The following is a 20,848-nucleotide window of genomic DNA, read 5'->3' as shown; positions in this document are numbered from 1 at the left end:
CTGTAAGTGACAACTGGAAAAGAATGGCATCTCCTGGAGGAGACCAACCCGCTGGGCTTGGACTGCCAGGAGGTGCATAAGACGTTCTCAGGATGGAGCATTTCAAAGATGTTAAAGATCCTAGCTTTAAAAACTGCCAAGCTGTGTGTCCTTGGGCAACAGCTTACCTTCTCTGTTTCCTCACCTGAAGAATGGGGTTATATTTACAGTACCTTCATCATAGAGTTAAGAAGAAGTATGTCAATATATAGAAAGCACTTAGAACAGAACATACTCTATTTACTCTTAAGTGGTCCCAGCTCCTAACAGACATTCCAGCTCTGACGGTATTTTAGACCCTTGCCTAAGCTGCCCGGGGAGTCACATTTATGTCTAGGTTTATGTCTGATTATGACAACCGAGTATTCTAGGATTCATCAGAGATGAGGCTCCAGTGGGCTACAATGTGACATGAAAAGCAGTCCCCTCAAGGTCCTGTGTGTGCTCTGCGACAACCTGCCTCCTAACCGATATGGGACGCTCCAACAGGCTCTCCACATCATGGGGCTTGTTCAGAAATGGGAATTGGGAGTCTGGCCACTTCCTTCAGCTCTGTGGAAACAATCCCTGTATTAAGGCATACATAAGCTGGCTGATAGACCAGGGTCCCCAAAGGACGCTGGCCTGGAAGAAAAGATGGGGCTGTACGAAAGAAAAGCATCATGAGTGTAAAAAGGTCCCAGTGGACCCTGGGCAGAGGGCAGTGGGTGCGGATGGAGTGTGAGGTTGTGGCTGGTCTCCGCAAACCAACCTCCTTGTTGCCCTCCCCCTGGAGGCTTGCATGCACAGGGAAAGTGAGGTGTGAGGCAAGGAGGGAATAGATTCAAATAGTGATATGAACTGGAAAGAAAACAATACATAAAATAATATGATAGAGGGAAAGAGAGTGGGGTGTGAGGCCACATGAGCAGACATCAAGCTGTCTTTAGATCTCTTCTCCTGGATGCTTAGTCTCCAAGGGAGCTCATCCTGTCCTGGCGATTTAAATGGCATCTATGTACTGACAGCTCCTGTATTTCTATCTCCAGCTCTTCTTCTCTCCTGACCCCCAGACTTGCATATTGAAATACCTGGTGTCTGTGTTAGATACCTGGTAGATACAGGGATGCCTGGGTGGCTCAGTCGGTTAAGCCTCCGACTTCAGCTCAGGTCATGATCTCAGGGTTGGTGGGTTCAAGCCCTGCATTGGGCTCTGTGCTGACAGCTCAGAGCCTGGAGCTTGCTTTGGATTCTGTGTCTCCCTCTCTCTGCCTCTCCCCTGCACGTGTTCTCTCTCTCTCTCTCAAAAAAACAAAACAAAACAAAACATTAAAAAATTTTTTTAAAAGATACCTAGTAGATATAATAGGCTTCTCAAATTTAACATCTGCAAATTCAAATTCTGAGTTCCCAGCCCCTCAGGATCTCTTCTCCTGTCTTTTCCATTTTGGTTCATGCTGTGAAAACTGACCTAATTGCATCCTTGATTCTTCTCTTTCTCTCACACATATGGTAAACATGTAATTTACTATCCAAACTATCACTTTTGAGAGTAAAATGGGGAGTTATTAACAATTAGGCTGGTACAACAGGTATCAACTAGGATATATTCTTTATACTCTATATTTAATCCATAGGATTTAAAAATATGATCCTAATCAGATTCCTTCTGAATTCTTGTTCACTCTGCTCCAAATCCATCACTTGTCATCTGACTACTGCACTAGCCTCTGAGTGGGTTTCTATCTGTTTTCATGTGTATTGCTTGTTGACAGCATTATAATGCAAGCTATGTAAAGGCAGAGCCCTTGTCTATAATGTGGAAAACAACTTTTGTTACATATAGCACAGAAACTTCTAGAAGCCTAGAAAGGGAAGTGTTAAGAATTTCTGCCTCTGGAGAGAGCTGGAGGAAGGGAGGTTGAGGTGGGAAGAAATTTACTTTTAAATACACACCCTTTTGTTTGTTTTTTAACTGTGTGCATACCCTATTACTATAAATTAAAAACCACTGCTACCTGGGGAATCACTCTCCAAGAAAGCCAGATTCTTTCTCTATAGTCTATTTTTATGCTTTCCTTTTCCCACAACTCTGGAGAAAAGATGGAAAAAAGATCCCATTTCATTTCAAACTGTGTCAGTTGAGCTAAAAACCCACATCTAGATTTAACTCTTTGTGAATTACATAAGAATGGAGATATTTATTTATTTAGGGTGCTTGCGTGGCTTAGTTGGTTGAGTGTCCAAATCTTGATTTCGGCTCAAGTTATGATCCCAGGGGCATGGGATTGAGCCCCACATTGGGCTCTGCACTGCGCATGGATCCTCCTTGAGATTCTCCCCCCACCCCCCTCTTTTCCTTTGCCCCTCCCCCCTACTCCTATGCATGTGCTGTCTCTCTAAAAAAACAAAAAAAGAATTGAGCTATTTACATGGGGGGGGGGGATTACTATTTTCTAAGAACTACCTTATCTATTAAAGGTGATCTAGTTAACAACTGTCTAATGTGTCACACGTATTTTCTCACTCAATAGCCCTTGGATGCAGCTGAACAGGAGATCAGTCTCACTTTACACATGAGGAAGTATAGGCATAGAAAGGCAAAGTACCTAACCTGTGTAAAGTCACACAACTAAGAATCACCCACCAGGGTACAGATTTGAATCCAGATCTAACTCCAAATCTGGTGTCTGTAACGATTACGTGGCACTGGATTTATCTTGGTGTAATTGCTTTAGGAGATGCAGCACACCAGCCAAATCTCTCCCTTCACTTTCAGTTATACCTTTATTCTCCATGTCACCACCTAAAACACCCTGGTGTGAGGCTACTAATCTAGAGAATATCTAGCAAATCTTACTCCATGGGAAATGGCACTGAAGTGATCTTCTCCAGGTACAGTAAGACACGCCGGCCAGTGATCATGTAAGATGATGGAGACTGCTCTTCAGTTGTGATCTGCACAAAGCCAAGTGGAACCTGATGTGCTCACCTGCCTAATTCAAGTTCAGTCTCTCTTGCCTGAATGGTTGAATACTTCACCAATGCAACATTAAGACCTTTGATATTCCATTTTCGTCTGTGAGCCTACAACTAACCTGAGAGTCAATCTTTCTGAAGGGCCAGTACTGCTTTAATAAAAATAAATGACTTAAGTTAACCTGAGGCTTATTATAGCTATAGCTTGCATAGCTGAAGCTTTCTATTGAGTGGAATGGGGCACTGTCCATCAAAGGAGAAATCTTTTTCTAAAGGAAATTATATGTTCTTATTCCATCCATCAAAGGACCAAAGTATAGTGCCTATTTTGATCAGGAAACAGTGCTAACTTTTAACATGATCCCAATTCATGGAGTGACCCTGAGGGGAATAGTTTACAATTTAAGGAAAGTTAATCAAATTGGAGCAGAGTAGAAGCTTAAACCCTATGAAGCACTTAACACACCATCCAATTCCAATTAGCTTCTCACCTAAATCACAGAGTATGCATATGCCTGGAGACATGCAAACTACATTTACCTGCACAAAGCGGATCAGTGATTGAAATAATTTTTTTTTCATTTTTTTATTTATTTTTTAATTTATTTTTGAGACAGAGAGAGACAGAGCATGAACGGGGGAGGGGCAGAGAGAGAGGGAGACACAGAATAGGAAGCAGGCTCCAGGCTCCGAGCCATCAGCCCAGAGCCCGATGCGGGGCTCGAACTCACGGACCGCGAGATCGTGACCTGAGCTGAAGTCGGACGCTTAACCGACTGAGCCACCCAGGCGCCCCAGTGATTGAAATAATTGATCAACGAATAGATTCAAGCTTAAAATTTCATGGTTGACTGAATTGCCTAATGATGGCTTGGACTATCCATAGACTCAAAAATATAGGGTTACCATTTTCATTCATCATTATCAAATTAGCTAGATATCTTAGCATTAACTGATTTATATATGTATAGTTTCTTAATATGTAAACTTTAGTAACCAGTGAAACTGAATATATTAGTTCTATGTCTATTTTCATTGCCTGTGTCTGACTGGTAGCACATGTCCACTTAAATTCCAGAATATTCAATAAAAGTGGTAGAGTTGGATTTATAAGTAGTCATCAAGAAATCTATATGATAGTAATAATGGATACCATTTATTGAGAGCTTAAAAAGTCATTAGCCTCATGTTCAGAGGCTTTAAAAAATATACATTAGCCCATAACCATAAGAGGAAGATATATTCCCATTTAGTTTAGAAAACCAAAGCATGAAAAGATTAAGTAACTTGCCCATGTTTGGTAAGTGGTGGAAGTGGACTACTATATAACCACTAAAAATCATGTTTTATAGATTATTTCATGACAGGGGAAATGTTCACCAGTTAATTAAAAAATAGAATACAAAGCTTACATGTATATTTGTGTGTCATGCATAGACACATATATAATCACAATTTACCAAATATATATTTAGGTGGTTACAAAACCTGAAAGGTAATGTCATCAACTGTTAACAATTCCACGGGGTAATGGGTGATTTGTCTTCCCTTTTAGTAATTTTTTTGAATGCCAAAATTTATTAGATTGAACATGTATCAAATTGAGAAGTAGAAAACACGCAGTAATAATGTTTTTAGAAACTGTTCCAGAAGCTGTCAAAAATTTAAACAAACCAATTGCCATAAAATAGAAGAAGTCAAAGAGTTGTCCTTTTTTTTTTTTTTTTTTTTTAATTTTTTTTTTTCAACATTTATTTTTGGGACAGAGAGAGACAGAGCATGAACGGGGGAGGGGCAGAGAGAGAGGGAGACACAGAATCGGAAACAGGCTCCAGGCTCCGAGCCATCAGCCCAGAGCCTGACGCGGGGCTCGAACTCACGGACCGCGAGATCGTGACCTGGCTGAAGTCGGATGCTTAACCGACTGCGCCACCCAGGCACCCCAAGAGTTGTCCTTTTAAACAATAACCCAGACCTTCCTGGCATGCAGAAATTTTCTACTGTAACTTGAAGAATCAGCTAATTGCAGGGGCACCTAGGTGACTCAGTCGGTTAAGTGTCAGACTCTTGATTTCTGCCCAGGTCACGATCTCATGATTCACATGAGGCTCTGCACTGCCAGCACAGAGGCTGCTTGGGATTCTCTCTCCCTCTTTCTCTGTCCCTCCCCTGCTCATGCTCACTCTCTCCCTCTCAAAATAAATAAATAAACATTAAAAACATATAAAAAAAAGAATCAGCTAATTCCAGTGCTATTTAAAAGGCTCATGAGTCGGGCTGTCCCATGGTACTTTCCATGATGATGGGAATGTCTACCAAATGGCAGTGCACATATAGGACATTCGAAATGTAGCTAGTGTAACTGAGAAATATAATTTTAAATTTCATTGTATTACAATTAATTTAAATTTAAATGGTCACACATGGTTAGTGGTTACTGTGTTGTATATTGCAGCTCTAGACTACCAAAAAAGGAGAAGAATTTGCAAATTTCTCAAAAAAGGCCATATAACTATTACCTGAAAATGATATAAATGTAAACTATGGATGAATTTCACATATGAATATTAGGGTAAAAACAAATAAAATACAAATACAATCTAGCATATGTTACAATAGTATATATTGAAGATTCAGGATGGTTTGATATTGAGAAATCCATTAATGTAATACAATCCTACTAACACATCAAGAGAGAAAACTCAGACCATAGCTGTTGAAAAGGCATTTGTCAAAATTAAACATCTTGATTAAAATGATAAAATCCTCATTAAGGGTCATTAAGACTATTATGTGTGAAAATATATAGAGAACTCTTAGAACATGCTGCAGATAATACTATATAATATTACCATTATTATTAAGGTAATAATAAGGCATGTTATAGTCATTAAAAATGATTTGTGTATGAAAAACGATATTTCATTTATAACAGCAACACAATTATTAAATACTTAGGAATAAACATAAGAAAAATGTGCAAGATTAGATAATAATATTTAAAAATGCTAGTAGGAGACAAAAAAGAATCACTGAATAAAGGGCAAACATATACAATACTTAGGAAGATTCAACACATAAGGTTAGAAATTATTCTGTAAATTTAAAAAAGATAAAAGGGAATTTAAATTTATATAAAAATAGACATAAAAAGTGAAGGTAGAGAAATAAAGGAAGATTGTGAGACAATATTATAGTGCTAAAGTACTCAAAATAGTACGGTAATGGAGTATGAATAGATAGATTATGGTACAGTTTAGAGGGCACAGAAATAGAACCAAATACATAGGAGTATTTAATATATGCTGAATGGGGATACTGAATGTGAGGGGGAGGAAGATTAATTATTGAATAAATACCAGTCATAAAATCTATGAGGTAGGCCATCTGGAATGAAACAATGTTGGCTCTCTACTTCTTTATGCTGAGATAAGTTCTCTGTAGATTAAAGACTTAATCATAAAAGTGAAATAAAAAGTAGTGGATGGAAATGAGAGAATGTTTTTCTACAGTCTTGGGCTGCAGAAGATCCATTACACAAAACTCCGGAGTTACATAAAAAGGTAAGTGCAGTTATGTTAAACCCACAAATTCCTTCATGGCAAAGAGCGCCACAGATAAATCAAAGGCAATGACAAATTGGGAGGATAAAACTGTCAGTTTTATGTTGGTTAAGTCTTATGACTAACAGTCTTCTCATCAATTCCTTTGACTTACACAGATCAGTAAGAAAATGACCGACAACTTAACTGAAAAGTGGTCAGATAACATAAGCAGGTACTCCAGAGAAAAAAATTTCACTTTTTTCTATGTTGCTTGAAAAGATGTCCAACATTATTTGTGATAAGAAAAATGTGATACCATTTTTAACTAATCGAATTGCATACAACAAAAAGGCCTAACATTCTTTTGCCAAGGATATGGGAAAACAGTATTATTAGTGCATTATGGTATACGTTAGTATAAAGAGTACTATACTAATGTTTGTATTAGTATAAACAGTATTAGTTTATCATTGGTTAATATAAAAATTCATTCAACCTTTTTGGCAGACTTTGGGCAGTATCTATCATAGTTTAATATACATATACCATTGTCCTAGCTGTTACATTTCCAAAATTTACCTTAGAGGTATACTCACAAATGTGCTTAATGTCACACATTTTTTTTTAACAGAGCTGGTTTAATAGATGTGAAATATGCAGAAAATGAAATGTTATACAGTCATTAAAAATGAGAAGGCAGCTTGAAGCGAGTGTGTAGATGAATAATTTCCAAGAAGTAAGAAATAAGGATCTAGAGTTAAGTGTGCTATCATTTGTTTAAAAATGTGTGTGTGTTTGTAAGCACATGAAATGTCCCTGGGAGAGAAGATATTCCAGGAAGATGGCTGGATAACTGAGGGACAGATATGGGAAGGCAAACACTTTTAACTTCACACTATTTTATACCTTTTGCATTTACACTATATATATATATCTTATCTGATCCAAAATTAATTGCTTAAAAAATTTTTTTAACGTTTATTTATTTTTGAGACTGGGAGAGACAGAGCATGAACAAGGGAGGGTCAGAGAGAGTGAGACACAGAATCTGAAACAGGCTCCAGGCTCCGAGCTGTCAGCACAGAGCCGGACGCAGGGCTCGAACTCACGGACCACAAGATCACGACCGGAGCCGACGTCGGCCACTTAACTGACTGAGCCACCCAGGCGCCCCTAAATGCTTTTTAAAATAGCTTTTATTTTTTATCTTCTTTTCTTTTTCTTCCATTCACCAGTAGGAAATCCTGGCTTTTCTCACACAATGTTGCCACTGTTAGCACAATCTCAGCTCATCCCCTTCTCCCTTTATTATGTGCCTAAGTAAATAATCATCAAAAAAATGAGCAATAGGAATGTGGGACAAAATACCTCAACATTACAGGACAACACTAGTAAATATCAAAACATGTGTATTTGGGAACGATCTGGAAAACTATATGGCAAATGGTAACAGGGTTTATGTTGAGGGTGGGCATAATAGGTGATTTTTGTTTTTGTCTTGGTATTTTCTGTGATTTTCAAAGTTTATGTAATAATATGTATTACTTTTATAGTAAATTTTAATTAAACAATTTTTTGCTACTCACCTGGTTCCTGTCCCTGGCATTTGCATATCGAAACCTCTGGATATAATAAAAGACCAGCCACGCGAGGGATATGATCATCAGGACAATGAAGGAGATGGAGACAAACACAACTGAAGTGCGGCTCACGTATTTCTGCAAGTTCCGGGTTCCAATGGTGATGTACATTGTCACGGTGATGTTCCTTTCCAGAAGGCTTACTATCTCCTTCCCTTTTGGTTCAGGAATCATTATTGCCACAATGTCTTCAACACCTGTTGTGACGGAGGCAAGAGAGGGACAATAAGGATAAGGGGATAAGAGAGAGGGGGGAAATCATAGTGAAATGTCTAGTCAAAGTAACACGTAGCCAAATAATGACCCTACTTTTGATAATTCTATGCCAGATCTAATAGCTGGAAACAGAGTCAAATTCTCAACCTCCTTCAGTTACCTTGGGATGCTGCTGTCTTATATAGGAGAAAAGAACCTAAATTGAACTCATGATCGTGCTACTCTCTAGCTCTCTAAGGTTCTGACCCTGGTCTGATAAAAGTGGACCCCTTCCTACCTAGCCCAGTTTATGGTTCTCTGTTGCATCTTACAGACACTGAGGAGGGGAAGAGGACCTACTACTCCATAGCAAAGGGGTAAAATGCCCAGTTCTATGCTACCTGTCTGCACATTCTCTTTCCCCCTCATGGCATCAGGAATACTCAATTCTCTATCATTTCTAAGGCAATTTTCTCCTATGCTGAGTACCCAAAGTAACTCCAAATGGGTTTCTTTCAAGTTGTAATGATTTGTAAACATAAAATCATGGTCTCAGAACCATTTTATGCTTATTTTATCTAATTCAATGTAAACAGCTTGCATTTTCTCATACCAAGCAAAGGGATGATGGAGGCTGTACAGATAATTTCAAAATTGTTTTACCTCAACTGTCAAATACTCCTCTACCACAATATCCATCATTGGACAGTTTGAAGCAAAAGTGGCAATTTTGGGGGGCTGAGTTACCTGGGTCACTGTCCCTATTCTTTATGATACTGTGAGAGGCACAGCCTCTTGGTGAGAAGTTCTGAGGACTCTACAGGGAGTCTCTAGTACAGAATGATTTCAGCTCCAAAATGACCAGCTCAACATGTCACTGTGGCTGATACTTGAACTAGACTATTAATTTCAATTTCACAAGGATAGGTTCTCAGGTATCACCCCAGTTCATGCTCATAAAGTTCTTCAAGAGCCCCACTTCTAGATGGACATAGCCCATTCCTGGGGTCACTACAAATTAAAAGGTGCAAATTTGCAATTAGGATGTTGTAGATCCGGGGCAAAATTAAACACTGCTATAGCTGCTTAAAGCTGACCTTGTTCACGTGCAGAGGTCAGTCAGCTACCGGAACTACCAGATTACATTTGCTCAGAGTGTTACAAGCTCTTAGAGGCTACTTAGGGCTTTCACTTGACCTTGATCTCTATGCAAGTTTTCAATCCTAAATTCCTTGATGGCATTTCACTGAATAAATACTTTAAAAGCTAACTACATACAAAGGTATTTGTATGTGCTACATCAATTATCTATTTTTAAAAATCCCTAAAACCTTTGTATTGGCCCAATGGTACAAATCATAAAGCCCCAATGTTTAGATTTGGTTGTTATTTCTGAGAATTATTGAAGCCAATGGCTTGAGTTCCAGCTTTGCAGAGTATTACTGACAATTCTGATGCTCCTCTCTTCATGTTTACTTTGGCTAATGGCTGCCTGTGGTCTGAGGTTTTGGGAGGGATTACGGCTGCTGATGGGTTTTGTCTCTACAGAAATACGATCTTCTGCATATACTGGACTAATCTGACCTGGTGAGGCTCATTCCAACGCTGTAGCTATTTTACAGGTATTTAAGTAGTGGTAGAATTATAATTTTTTCACTTAATTTACTTCCATACTTCCATCTTTAAAGCATGTCTATTCAGGACTCTAGGATTCGATTTTTGAGGATGGTATCTTGGGGTTATTTATGGGACTTTGTACGCTCAGACTTGCACAAATTCTACATTTTTATTCCTATTTCAGTCTTTTTAATTATCTATTTTTATTGAAGTATAGTTAATATCTAATACTGTATTAGTTTCAGACGTACAACATAGTGATCCAACAATTCAATTATGCTATGCCCAGCGTGATAGGTTTTACATTTTTTAGCAGTCAAATTTTATTAATATATTCCTTTATGGCCTTCACTTTTAATTCTCTGCTTGGAAAGTGCTTCCTCACTCAAGGTGAAAGAAATACTCATTGAAAATGGCTTCTCAAAACATGATTGTTTTTACATTCAAATCTTAAACAACCTGAATGTGATTTAGTAACAATATTTACTCAGCTCTTATAATGTGACAGGCAGAGAAGAGACAGGATGCAGTCTATTTTTCCCTTAAATTCTCAGATCTGTTCGCATCTACTTTTGGACTTTTTAGTAAGGTTGACGTATCTTTTGCTGAACCTGCAGCAGGCTGCTTTAGTTGTGTAGTTTTTAACATATTTATTGTCTGGTGGCCTAACTCTGTCTTCGCTAATTCTCTTCCATACAACTTTCCTATTATATACTTAAAAGACCATAGAGCCTAAGAACGAAGAGTCAAACCCCAGCTAAGCATTTTAAAAACAGGCAACCAAATTTTAGATATCCACAGAGGTTTAAATTACATCTTCATCCATTTTTAAGGACCTAAGAGAACATTTTCTCTTCCTATAGGGCAAAGTATAATTAACCATTTTAAAGCATTTATTTTAAACATAAGTGCTTAGTTAACACTGCCTGTGTTATTTGTATCACTGGTGTACCTTCACGACAGAGGATAACCACTTGGAAAGAGAAACAGTGAAAAGGGCAGTGAGGCAGTTCTATTTATTTAGCCTCAACTTTATTCATCTTTCTAGGGCTAATGATGGTAAAAAAAAAAAAAAAAAGGGATTCTTGGATATTTCTCTATGTACTTTAGGCTATGGGTTATTGTGCATGGTAAAAAGGGTATGCATTTATCCCAACAGAAACAGTCATTAAGAATTTAGGTACGGGGCACCTGGGTGGCTCAGTCGGTTAAGCATCCGACTTCGGCTCAGGTCATGATCTCACGGTCCGTGAGTTCGAGCCCCACATCGGGCTCTGTGCTGACAGCTCAGAGCCTGGAGCCTGTTTCAGATTCTGTGTCTTCCTCTCTCTCTGCCCCTCCCCTGTTCATGCTCTGTCTCTCTCTGTCTCAAAAATAAATAATAAAAAACGTTTAAAAAATTAAAAAAAAAAAGAATTTAGGTACTTAGGGTATCCAAAAACAGTACAATAAAGTGGATCCGGATGAATTATCTCATCGGTCTTATCAATGCACAAAATCGAGGGCAAAAACTACTACAGGGTCTCATATGTTCAAATGAGACATATATACCAATGTGAGTAATCAGATAACTCCCTGATCTTTGCTTCATTGTGAAATGTGCAGCTGCACCGTCAGGGAGGAGCCAGCAGACTCTCCCCAGGTATACGGCAGTGTAATTGCTTCCAAGGTGTGTGTGAGGGAGGGAGAGAAGAAGAGGTGAGAACATGCTGAAAGCCAAGTGATCTCGCAGTTACATGTAGCCCTAAGTATCTAATGTAGGACACATGGGAGACTCAGCGACTCAGGGAAGAGAAATTAACAAGTAGCATATTTCGTGGGGGTAAAATCTACAAAGAGACCCTGCTATTTGGGTGCTTCCGTGTTTACTGTAACACCTAATCATTCTGAGTGCGGCTTTTTGTGAAATTATGTCAGCGGACCATTTATTTCCCTCCCGAAGGCACTGTACACTACTGAGTGACCGCTGTTACATAATTATTGTGTATTCTGGAAAGGCTCTTCAGCCCTGTGAGACAATGTGTGAGAGGCACACATATGACCTGGCGGCCAAACAGCAAGAGCACTCTGTATTTTTAGTGCTTCCCTTCCCAGGGGAGTGCTCAATTGCCATTATCTCATTTGGTATATGCATATAGTAAGGGATCAGAGCAAAAGTTCAGAAAGCTAAAAGATATTTAATAACCAGAAAGTCCGTTACTTGTAAATTCAAAATCAGGTTATTAAAACACTGCATTAAGAGAATGTCTAGAACACCAGCAGAGTGCTAGGTATTTTATAGGGCTGGCTGACCTGTTCCTCCCTGTGCATCTTGGAGAGAGATAACATCCCTCCTAGGTTCCTGGGATCAAAAATCCTTTTTCAATTCTCTGTGTCCTCTATGGAGGGACTTTTGGAATTTAGGCAATAATAAGAAAAGGCTACAGTGCTCCATTTGTGAGAATTTCTATTTATATACTTAATATTTACTTTTTTTTTTTACAATCAGCTCCTGATGATCATTTATTCTTGTGACATAATGTATATAAACTGATCTTAAAAACTGCAAAGTATTTACATAAATTTAAAGTATTACCACTTAATTAAAAATATTTTTGGGGCACCTGGGTGGCTCAGTCTGTTGGGTGTCTGACTTCAGCTCAGGTCATGATCTCACGGGTTCATGAGTTTAAGCCCTGTGTCGGGCTCCATGCTGACAGCTCAGAGCCTGAAGCCGGCTTCAGATCTGTGTCTCCCTCTCTCTCTGCCCCTACCCAAATCACGCTCTCTCTCTCTCTCAAAAATAAATAAAACATTAAAAAATTTTTAATAAAATTAAAAAAAATTTAATAAACACAGCTGTAAAAGTCCTAAATAAAGCACTCACAAATAGAACTCAACAATACAGTAAAAGAATCTGCACGATCAAGTGGGATTTATTTAAGGAATATGAGGGTGATTTAACATTAGAAAATATATTTACGCTTTTTAATACATTAACAAATTAACAAAGCATATGACCATCTTGTGCAGCTAGCTGTCCTTCAGTATCCGGTCTCTTTCTTGCCCACAATATTAGTGCTTTAAGTAGGCACAAGCTGACCAGTGGAAAATGTTAATTCCTAGCCTCCCTTGCAGCTAAATGTGGCTATGCAATTAGTATTTGGCCACTGAGATATGAATGAAGATGATGTTTGCCACTCTAGGGTCTTATCCACAAAGGATGGAGTATGTGCTCCCCAGACTGCCTGCCCTTTTCCCTGACTTCAGTTAGAGACATGTGGAGCAGCCAGCTTCTTAGAGAAGGAAGCCCATGTTGAGGATGGCACCCATTCCTGATTCTTATTAAGAATAGTATAAGGGAATCTCCTTAATGTGATAAAGCTCTTCCAGAAGTAGCACACTGAATGGAGGAAACAACACTAGACGTTCTCCGACTCAAATCATGAGTAAGACCAGGAGGAACCAACATTTAAAGTAGGAGTGATATCTGGCACAAAGAGACAGAAACTAGAGTGTAAATCTTGGAAAGGAAGAGTGCAAGCTGTCATTATTTGAGAAAATCACATGACCACCTAGAAAAGCCAAGATAATTTAGCTTTTAAAATTAGAAGAACATTCAAGTGAGGCGCCTGGGTGGCTCAGTCGGGTAAGCGTCCGACTTCGGCTCAGGTCATGATCTTGCGGTTCACGAGGTTGAGCCCCACACCATTTCTCTGTGCTGACAGCTTGGAGCCTGGAGCCCACCTGGGATTCTGTGTCTCCCTCTCTCTCTGCCCCTCCCCTGCTCACACTCTGTATCCTTCTCTCTCAAAAATAAATAAAAAACATAATTTTTTTTAAATTAGAAGAACATTCAGTAAATACAAGATTCAAGATTCACGTTGAAAATGAAGAACTTTCTGTACACCAGTAATATCTAACCAGAAAATGTAATGGAAAAAATGATCTATACATAACAGCAACAGATGTCATAAAATATCGAAGCATACAACTAATAAACACTAGCCCCACATGAGGAAAACTGCACAGGCACACCAGGGTGGCTCAGTCGGTTAAGTGTCTGAATCTTGATTTCGGGTCAGCTCATGATCGCACAGTTTGTGAAATTGAGCCCCTTGGGATTCTCTCTTTCTCCCTCTTTGCCACCCCCCACCCCAGCTGCCACCCCACTCGTGCTCTCATGTGTGTGTCAGTTCTCTCTCAAAAATAAACATTAAAAGAAAACTGTACAATAAAGTTTCTCTGAGAGACAGAAAAATTTCTGAAGTAGATTTCAACTTAACCCAAGAGTTATTTAGTATTATATAGTTTCCAAACACATGTGATTTTTAAAGTTATCCATTTGTGGGGCGCCTGGGTGGCTCAGTCGGTTAAAGCGTCTGACTTCGGCTCAGGTCATGATCTTGTGGTTCATGCGTTCAAGCCCCGCGTCAGGCTCTGTGCTGACAGCTCAGAGCCTGGAGCCTGTTTCAGATTCTGTGTCTCCCTCTCTCTCTCTGGCCCTCCCCCATTCATGTTCTGTCTCTCTCTGTATCAAAAATAAATAAATGTTAAAAAAAATTTAAAAAAATTATTCATTTGTAATTATTACTATTTTATTGTTTCTTTATGGTCAAGGAACACAGGTTCTTGATATTATTCCTTAATCATCTAATACATTTTAATGGGATAAATGTTCCATTTGTGTTCAGAAACACTGTATTCAAAACCATTCTTTGGTATACATATCTCATTGATTAAGCTTATTAATTACATTCAGATTTTCCATGTCTCTTAGTTTTGTCTACACAGTTGCTTGAAAGGTACGTGTTAAAATGTCTTATACAACTGTTGCTCTGTTTTCTCTCTGAAGTCTTGTTAGTTGCTGCTCATTATTTTGAGTTTCTATGGTGAACTGCATATACATTCATGATGGTTATATCATGATATATATTGTTTGCTGGGGACAGGTCTGAGGTCATCAAGATTCTTGGTCTTTGTCAGTGATCTGTTCTTCCTTTTTGTAACCTTTTGAAGTTAACTTTTTTTTAATGTTTATTTATTTCGGAGAGAGAGAGACAGAGACAGAGTGTGAGCTGGGGAGGGGCAGACAGACAGGGAGACACAGAGTCCCAAGCGGGCTCCGGGCTCCAGGCTGTCAGCAGAAAGCGAGATCATGACCTGAGCTGAAGTCGGACACTTAACTGACTGAGCCACCCAGGGGCCCCAATAACCTTTTGAAGTTACACGTGAGAAGAGACTTTGATGTTTTTAAATACTACATCTATGAGTATTCATCAGGTATTTTGGTAGCACACTACTGCCCCTTTATCCATGGTTTCGGTTATGGGCAGTTAACTGCAGTCCAGAAGCACGTGATCATCCTCCTGACTTATCATCAGAAGGTCCATAGTAGCCCAACACTATGTCACAGTGCCCACGTCATTCACTTCATTCCATCTCACTGTGTAGGCATTTTACCATCTCACAGGATCACGAGAGGAAGGGTGAGTGCAGTACGATAAGGTATTTTGAATGAGAGAGAGACCACATTCACATAACTTTTATTACAGCATATTGTTATAATTCTTCTATTTTTATTAGTTACTATTGTTACTCTCTTATTCTCCCCGACTTATAAATTAAGCTTTCTATAGGTATGTATAGGAAAAAACAGCATATACAGGGTTTGGTACTATCTATGGTATCCCCTGGGGAATCCTGGCACATTCCCCTTCAGATAAGGGAGAACTACTGTCCATGAACACTTTCAATCTGGGTTATTTCATTACTTTATTTCTAAAACATGTATCTTCACAGTTTATTCAAATATTTCCTCCTATATTGCTTTCTCTCCTGTGATTCCTATTATCCTGTTGGTGGTATTTATTCTATTCACTCTATTTTTATACTTTCTTCCTCTCGTTAAAAAAACTTTATTCTGAGCGTCCGACTTCAGCCAGGTCACGATCTCGCGGTCCGTGAGTTCGAGCCCCGCGTCGGGCTCTGGGCTGATGGCTCAGAGCCTGGAGCCTGTTTCCGATTCTGTGTCTCCCTCTCTCTCTGCCCCTCCCCCGTTCATGCTCTGTCTCTCTCTGTCCCAAAAATAAATTAATGTCGAAAAAAAAATTAAAAAAAAAAACTTTATTCTGAAATTATAGACTACTAGTGGCAAAAGTAGTACACAGAGGTCCCATGCACACATCTCCCAACTTCCCCCAAAGGTGGTCTCTGGCATATTACTGTGCATTATCAAAACATGAAATTGACCAGCACATTGTAATTAACCAGATTACAGGATTTAGGCTTCACCAGTTTTGGCATGTGCACATTTTTAAAATGTCTTTGTGTAAAATTTTCATCATACATGTGGAGTCATTTTATCACTACCACAATTAAAATACTGAAATACTCCAACATCAAAAAGGAATCCCTTGCTCTTTTTCCCTACCCTTGTCTCTGATGTCCACTTACCTATTCTCCATCTCTAGAATTTTATCATCTCTTGAATGTTGTATAAATGGAATCTTACAGGGGAGCCTGGGTGGCTCAGTCGGTTAAGTGACTGATTCTTGATTTCAGCTCAGGTCATGATCTCTCAGTTTGTGGGACTGAGCCCCACGTCAGGGTCTGCACTGACAGTGTGGAACCTGCTTGGGATTCTCTCTCTCTCCCTCTCTCTCTGCCCCTCCCCTGCTCGCACTCTCTAATAAATAAACAAAACAAAACAAAACAAAACCTTGTAAGTGGAATCTTACAGTATATAACACTTTGATATTGGCTTTTTTAAAAAAATCAGCATAATGCCCAGACTGTTGCATATATCAGTAATTCATTTTTTTTTTAACCTAATGAATGGTATTCTATGGTATGGAATATTTAACCAGAGTTGAACTATTCACCCATTGTTGAATATATGCAATACTTCCAGTTTTTGGCTATTAAGGATAAAGCTACTATAACCATTAGTGTACGAGTGTTTGTGCAAACGTAACTTTTCCTTTCTCTGGGACGAACACCAAGGACTGCATTGTTAGGCCGTATGGTAGCTACGTTTGGTTTTTAAAAGAAACTGCCAAATTGTTTTCCAGAGGGGCTGTATCATTTTACCATTCTCACTGGCAAATGTGTGAGTGATCCAGTTTCTCAGCATGCTTGCCAGCATGTGGAATTACCACTATATTTTAGCCCTTCTGATAGGTATATAGCAGTATTTCATTGTGTCTTTCATAATTTCTCTTCATCTATTCTGGCTGACTTGTGGAAGTTTCTCAAGCTGATCTTCCAGCTCATGAATTTGTTTTTAGTTGTATCCATTCTGTATTTTTATCTCACTTATTTGTGTTCTTTATTTAAATTATTGCATTTTTCATACTAAATCTTTTTTTTTTCTTTTTAAAAGAAAACAACTTTGGTTCCTTTTTTAAATTTAAGCTACTTTATTTATTTTGAGAGACAGAGAGCATGAGCAGGGGAGGGGCAGAGAGAAAGAGAATCCTAACTAGGCTCCACACTGTCAGCATGGAGCCCGATATGGGGCTCAAACCCACACACCATGAGATCATGACCTGAGCCAAAACCAAGAGTGGGTCACTTAACCGACTAAGCCACCCAGGCACCCCTCTGGCTCCTTTTAAAAAAACGAAAACAAAAACTAAAAACTTGTGCTGCCTAGGATGTTCTTTTAATATTTGTCCTCCATGTTTTCAATCATTCTTTCTCAGCTGGTATCTGCTCATTTTGTACTTTCTTTAATAATGGTGGTATTCTTGGGGCGCCTGGGTGGGTCAGTGGGCTAAGCATCCAACTTTGGCTTAGATCATGATCTCACAGTTGGGGAGTTCGAGCCCCGCATTGGGTTCTGTGCTGACAGCTCAGAGCCTGGAGCCTGCTTCAGATTCTGTCTCCCTCTCTCTCTGCCCCTCCCCCCTCTTGCATGCTCTGTCTCTCTCCCTCTTTCTCAAAAAAAAAAAATAGTAAAACATTAAAAAAAAGTTGGGGCGCCTGGGTGGCTCAGTCAGTTAAGCATCTGACTTCGACTCAGGTCATGATCTCACGGTTTGTGAGTTCAAGCCCTGAGTCGGGCTGTGTGCTGACAGCTCAGAGCCTGGAGCCTGCTTCGGATTCTGTGTCTCCTCCTCTCTCTGCCCCTCCCATGCTCATGCTCTCTCTCTATCTGTCTCTTAATAATAAATAAATGTTTAAATAAATAAATATATAAAAATAATGGTCGTACTCTTCAGATGTCTCGTTACATCTGCCTGTGCGTTCCTATTTCCCTGGTGGAATCAGCTATGCTGCCCAGTCATATTTTCGGTGGAAAGACCAAGGCAGGGGCTCTGGTTTTGTTCCTCCAGGAGAGATTAAGGAGAGGTACAAATTGCTCAGATGGCTCCCAGGACAACCTCCTGGTTGTGCCTCCTCCCATCAGGCAGTCCCTCTGCAACGCCACAGGTAGCTCACCGTCCCCTTAGGTGGCCCCAGTGCCTTTGCCTGAGCCACTGCTGAAGTTCAGGCCTCCCAAGCCAGGAATTATCTCCCAGGTCCATAGCTCTGCACATCATCCGATCCAGCCCCATCTCCTACTTGTGCCCTGCTTCTCAAACCTCCCTGTGTGACTCTTGCAAACCTGAATCTCTGGCTGACAAATCCCCTAGTAACTCCCATCTCTTAGAATGATTCCTTTACCTCTTGGCTTGGATTGATCTGGCTGCCTGACAAGGACACTAGTTTCTCTGCACCGTGATTAAGAGGAAAGGTTTGGTTTTTAAAATTTTTATTTATTTTTATTAAACCCCACTCTACATACCTCAGGTCCAGAAGACGGTCTGATGTCCATGTTCTACTTCGTTACGTCCAGACTGTTACTCCCAGCCCTTTCCCATCCTCCTTTGAAAGACACTGGCCTTTGAGATTCTCTCCACCTGCATTTACAGCCCTGTCTCTCGTCTCCTTGTCTTGTCTACCAACCTTCTGATCATCTCTTTTATCACCCCCTTTAGCTCCTGGCTCATAACATTCATCCTCCTTGGGTTAGCGTTTTAGTATTCACAAGGATGAGCCGCCCAATACACTCTTCCCCACTGATCTTCCTTTTCCCCTAGTCCTTCTTACTCACCCTGGACCTTGTCACTACTAAGAAACTGCATCACCTCTGAAATCCCGATTCAAAGATGTCACTTTCCCAATGCCACCTCGTCTTTGTCTAGCTCTCTTGTGCAGGTAGCCCCCTACCCATGATCTCCCGCCCCTGACAGTCTTACTACCCCTACCCACCAGCCCTCTCCTGGCTTCACGTCTGTCCTTGCTTTTCTATCCTACCCTCAGCATTGATCATTACCTTGGTCTTCTATTTCTCCCCAGAACATGCCCTGCAAGATTTGCTTTTTCTATGCCTCCCTGTGATTGTGTGAACACTGCTAAGAGAAAATCTCACAAATCATATGTATTCACTTCGAATTTATGATCCCTTTCCACAAATGAACACCTAACACTCCCCATTCTACTCCATTCTGGACCTGCTCTCCCTCTGTCCAAATGATGACCTAGGATCTTTACATCTCTCCTCAAACCTCCTGTGCCTGCTTCCCACCCACTACTTATAGCTAGTGATCTTACTGCAGGAGTCACTGAGAAAAAATACCCACCAGAGGGAAATACCCTGTCCCGTTACTAAATGAGGTAATTCATAATGAAGCACTTAAGCACAGGGCCTGCCATATAAAAACCACGATATAGATGTCAAGTTTTATTAGGATCATTACTGTTTTACCACTGCCAAACACACAAATGGGACTGCCCTGGCCCCATCCTTTTCTTAGCACTATGCAAGACATGTCCTCTCTGCTACAAAGGCTCAAATCCCATAAGTGCAACTGTGCCCCACCAGGCACATTACTAGTCAGGTGTGGGCGAGGCACATAGGACATTTGAGAGAAAAGCAAATGCCCTCTCTTTTCCTGCTGATCTTAAACAGGAACATCTGGGAGCTAAGCTGTGGTAATCATCTTAGCACCACAAGGGGAAAAGACTAGGGAGAGAGCAAAATCAGGGCAGAAATAATGTGATGACATGATTTGAGAATTGATCAAGCCATACCTGAAGTCAGAATGCCTTTGGACTTTTCAGCTAACTTGCTAAAGATAGTTTGGGTAGAGTTTTCTGCCGTTTGCTTCCATAAGACATAACCAGGTAGTTACCCCCCAAAATGTGTGTGTGTGTGTGTGTGTGTGTGTGTGTGTGTGTGTGTGTGTGTGAGAGAGAGAGAGAGAGAGAGAGAGAGAGAGAGAGTGTGTGTGTGTGTGTGTGTGTGTGTGTGTGTGTGTGTAAAAGAATCCAGGTCTTCTGAATCCCAAACCCACTATCACTAAACCTCATTATATTTCCATGTAAGTTCTTAGATGGTCTATAATTTTACTTTATTTACCTGAATTCACATTAACATTCACCCTTAGTGTTTTCATCTGTGTACATTTCAGAAAGGATGTCCACATCAGCAAAATTATTATTGTCTGCCTGCATATGTGATTCCAAGCCCATGCTGGGCCATGAATGAGTGGTCATTTCAAATGGCGCCAGAGTGTGTCCTGTTAGCTCTTCTACCCAGGGGGAGGTTAGTGTTATCCTCAGCATGTACCTTTCCTGAAACCCATGTGTGACCACTCTTGCTGGGGATGGGAAGGAAGGATGTTTTCTGGGATACAGTCTTAGTCTGGACTATTAAAATAGTTTTCATGGGATAAGAACAAATTCACAGGACTAATTAAGGACTGTAAAATTTATCATTCAGGAACCAGACAGAAAATCTGTAGTACAAATCAACAGACATGATTGATTCCTCCAGAACAGCTTCAGGTTCAAAATATTAAAGGTTCTTCTGAGTTGCTGGGTAAA

The 20,848-nt window shown here is 39.9% G+C and overlaps 1 protein-coding gene across 4 annotated transcripts in view; it reads right to left on the bottom strand.

The window, feature by feature from the left end:
* Nucleotides 1–20,848, bottom strand: part of RNF150 (ring finger protein 150) — a 292,025-nt gene that overhangs the window by 127,531 nt on the left and 143,646 nt on the right. For all 4 annotated transcript variants that reach the window (XM_045055827.1, XM_045055826.1, XM_045055828.1 and 1 more), the window contains exon 2: nt 8,129–8,379. In XM_045055827.1, coding sequence (XP_044911762.1) covers nt 8,129–8,379 — 251 coding nt within the window. The remainder of the gene's footprint in view (nt 1–8,128; nt 8,380–20,848) is intronic.

Source organism: Felis catus, chromosome B1 (genome assembly GCF_018350175.1).
Source record: "Felis catus isolate Fca126 chromosome B1, F.catus_Fca126_mat1.0, whole genome shotgun sequence".
Classification (NCBI taxonomy): Eukaryota; Metazoa; Chordata; class Mammalia; order Carnivora; family Felidae; genus Felis; species Felis catus.
This window is presented reverse-complemented; position numbering and strand designations above follow the sequence as displayed.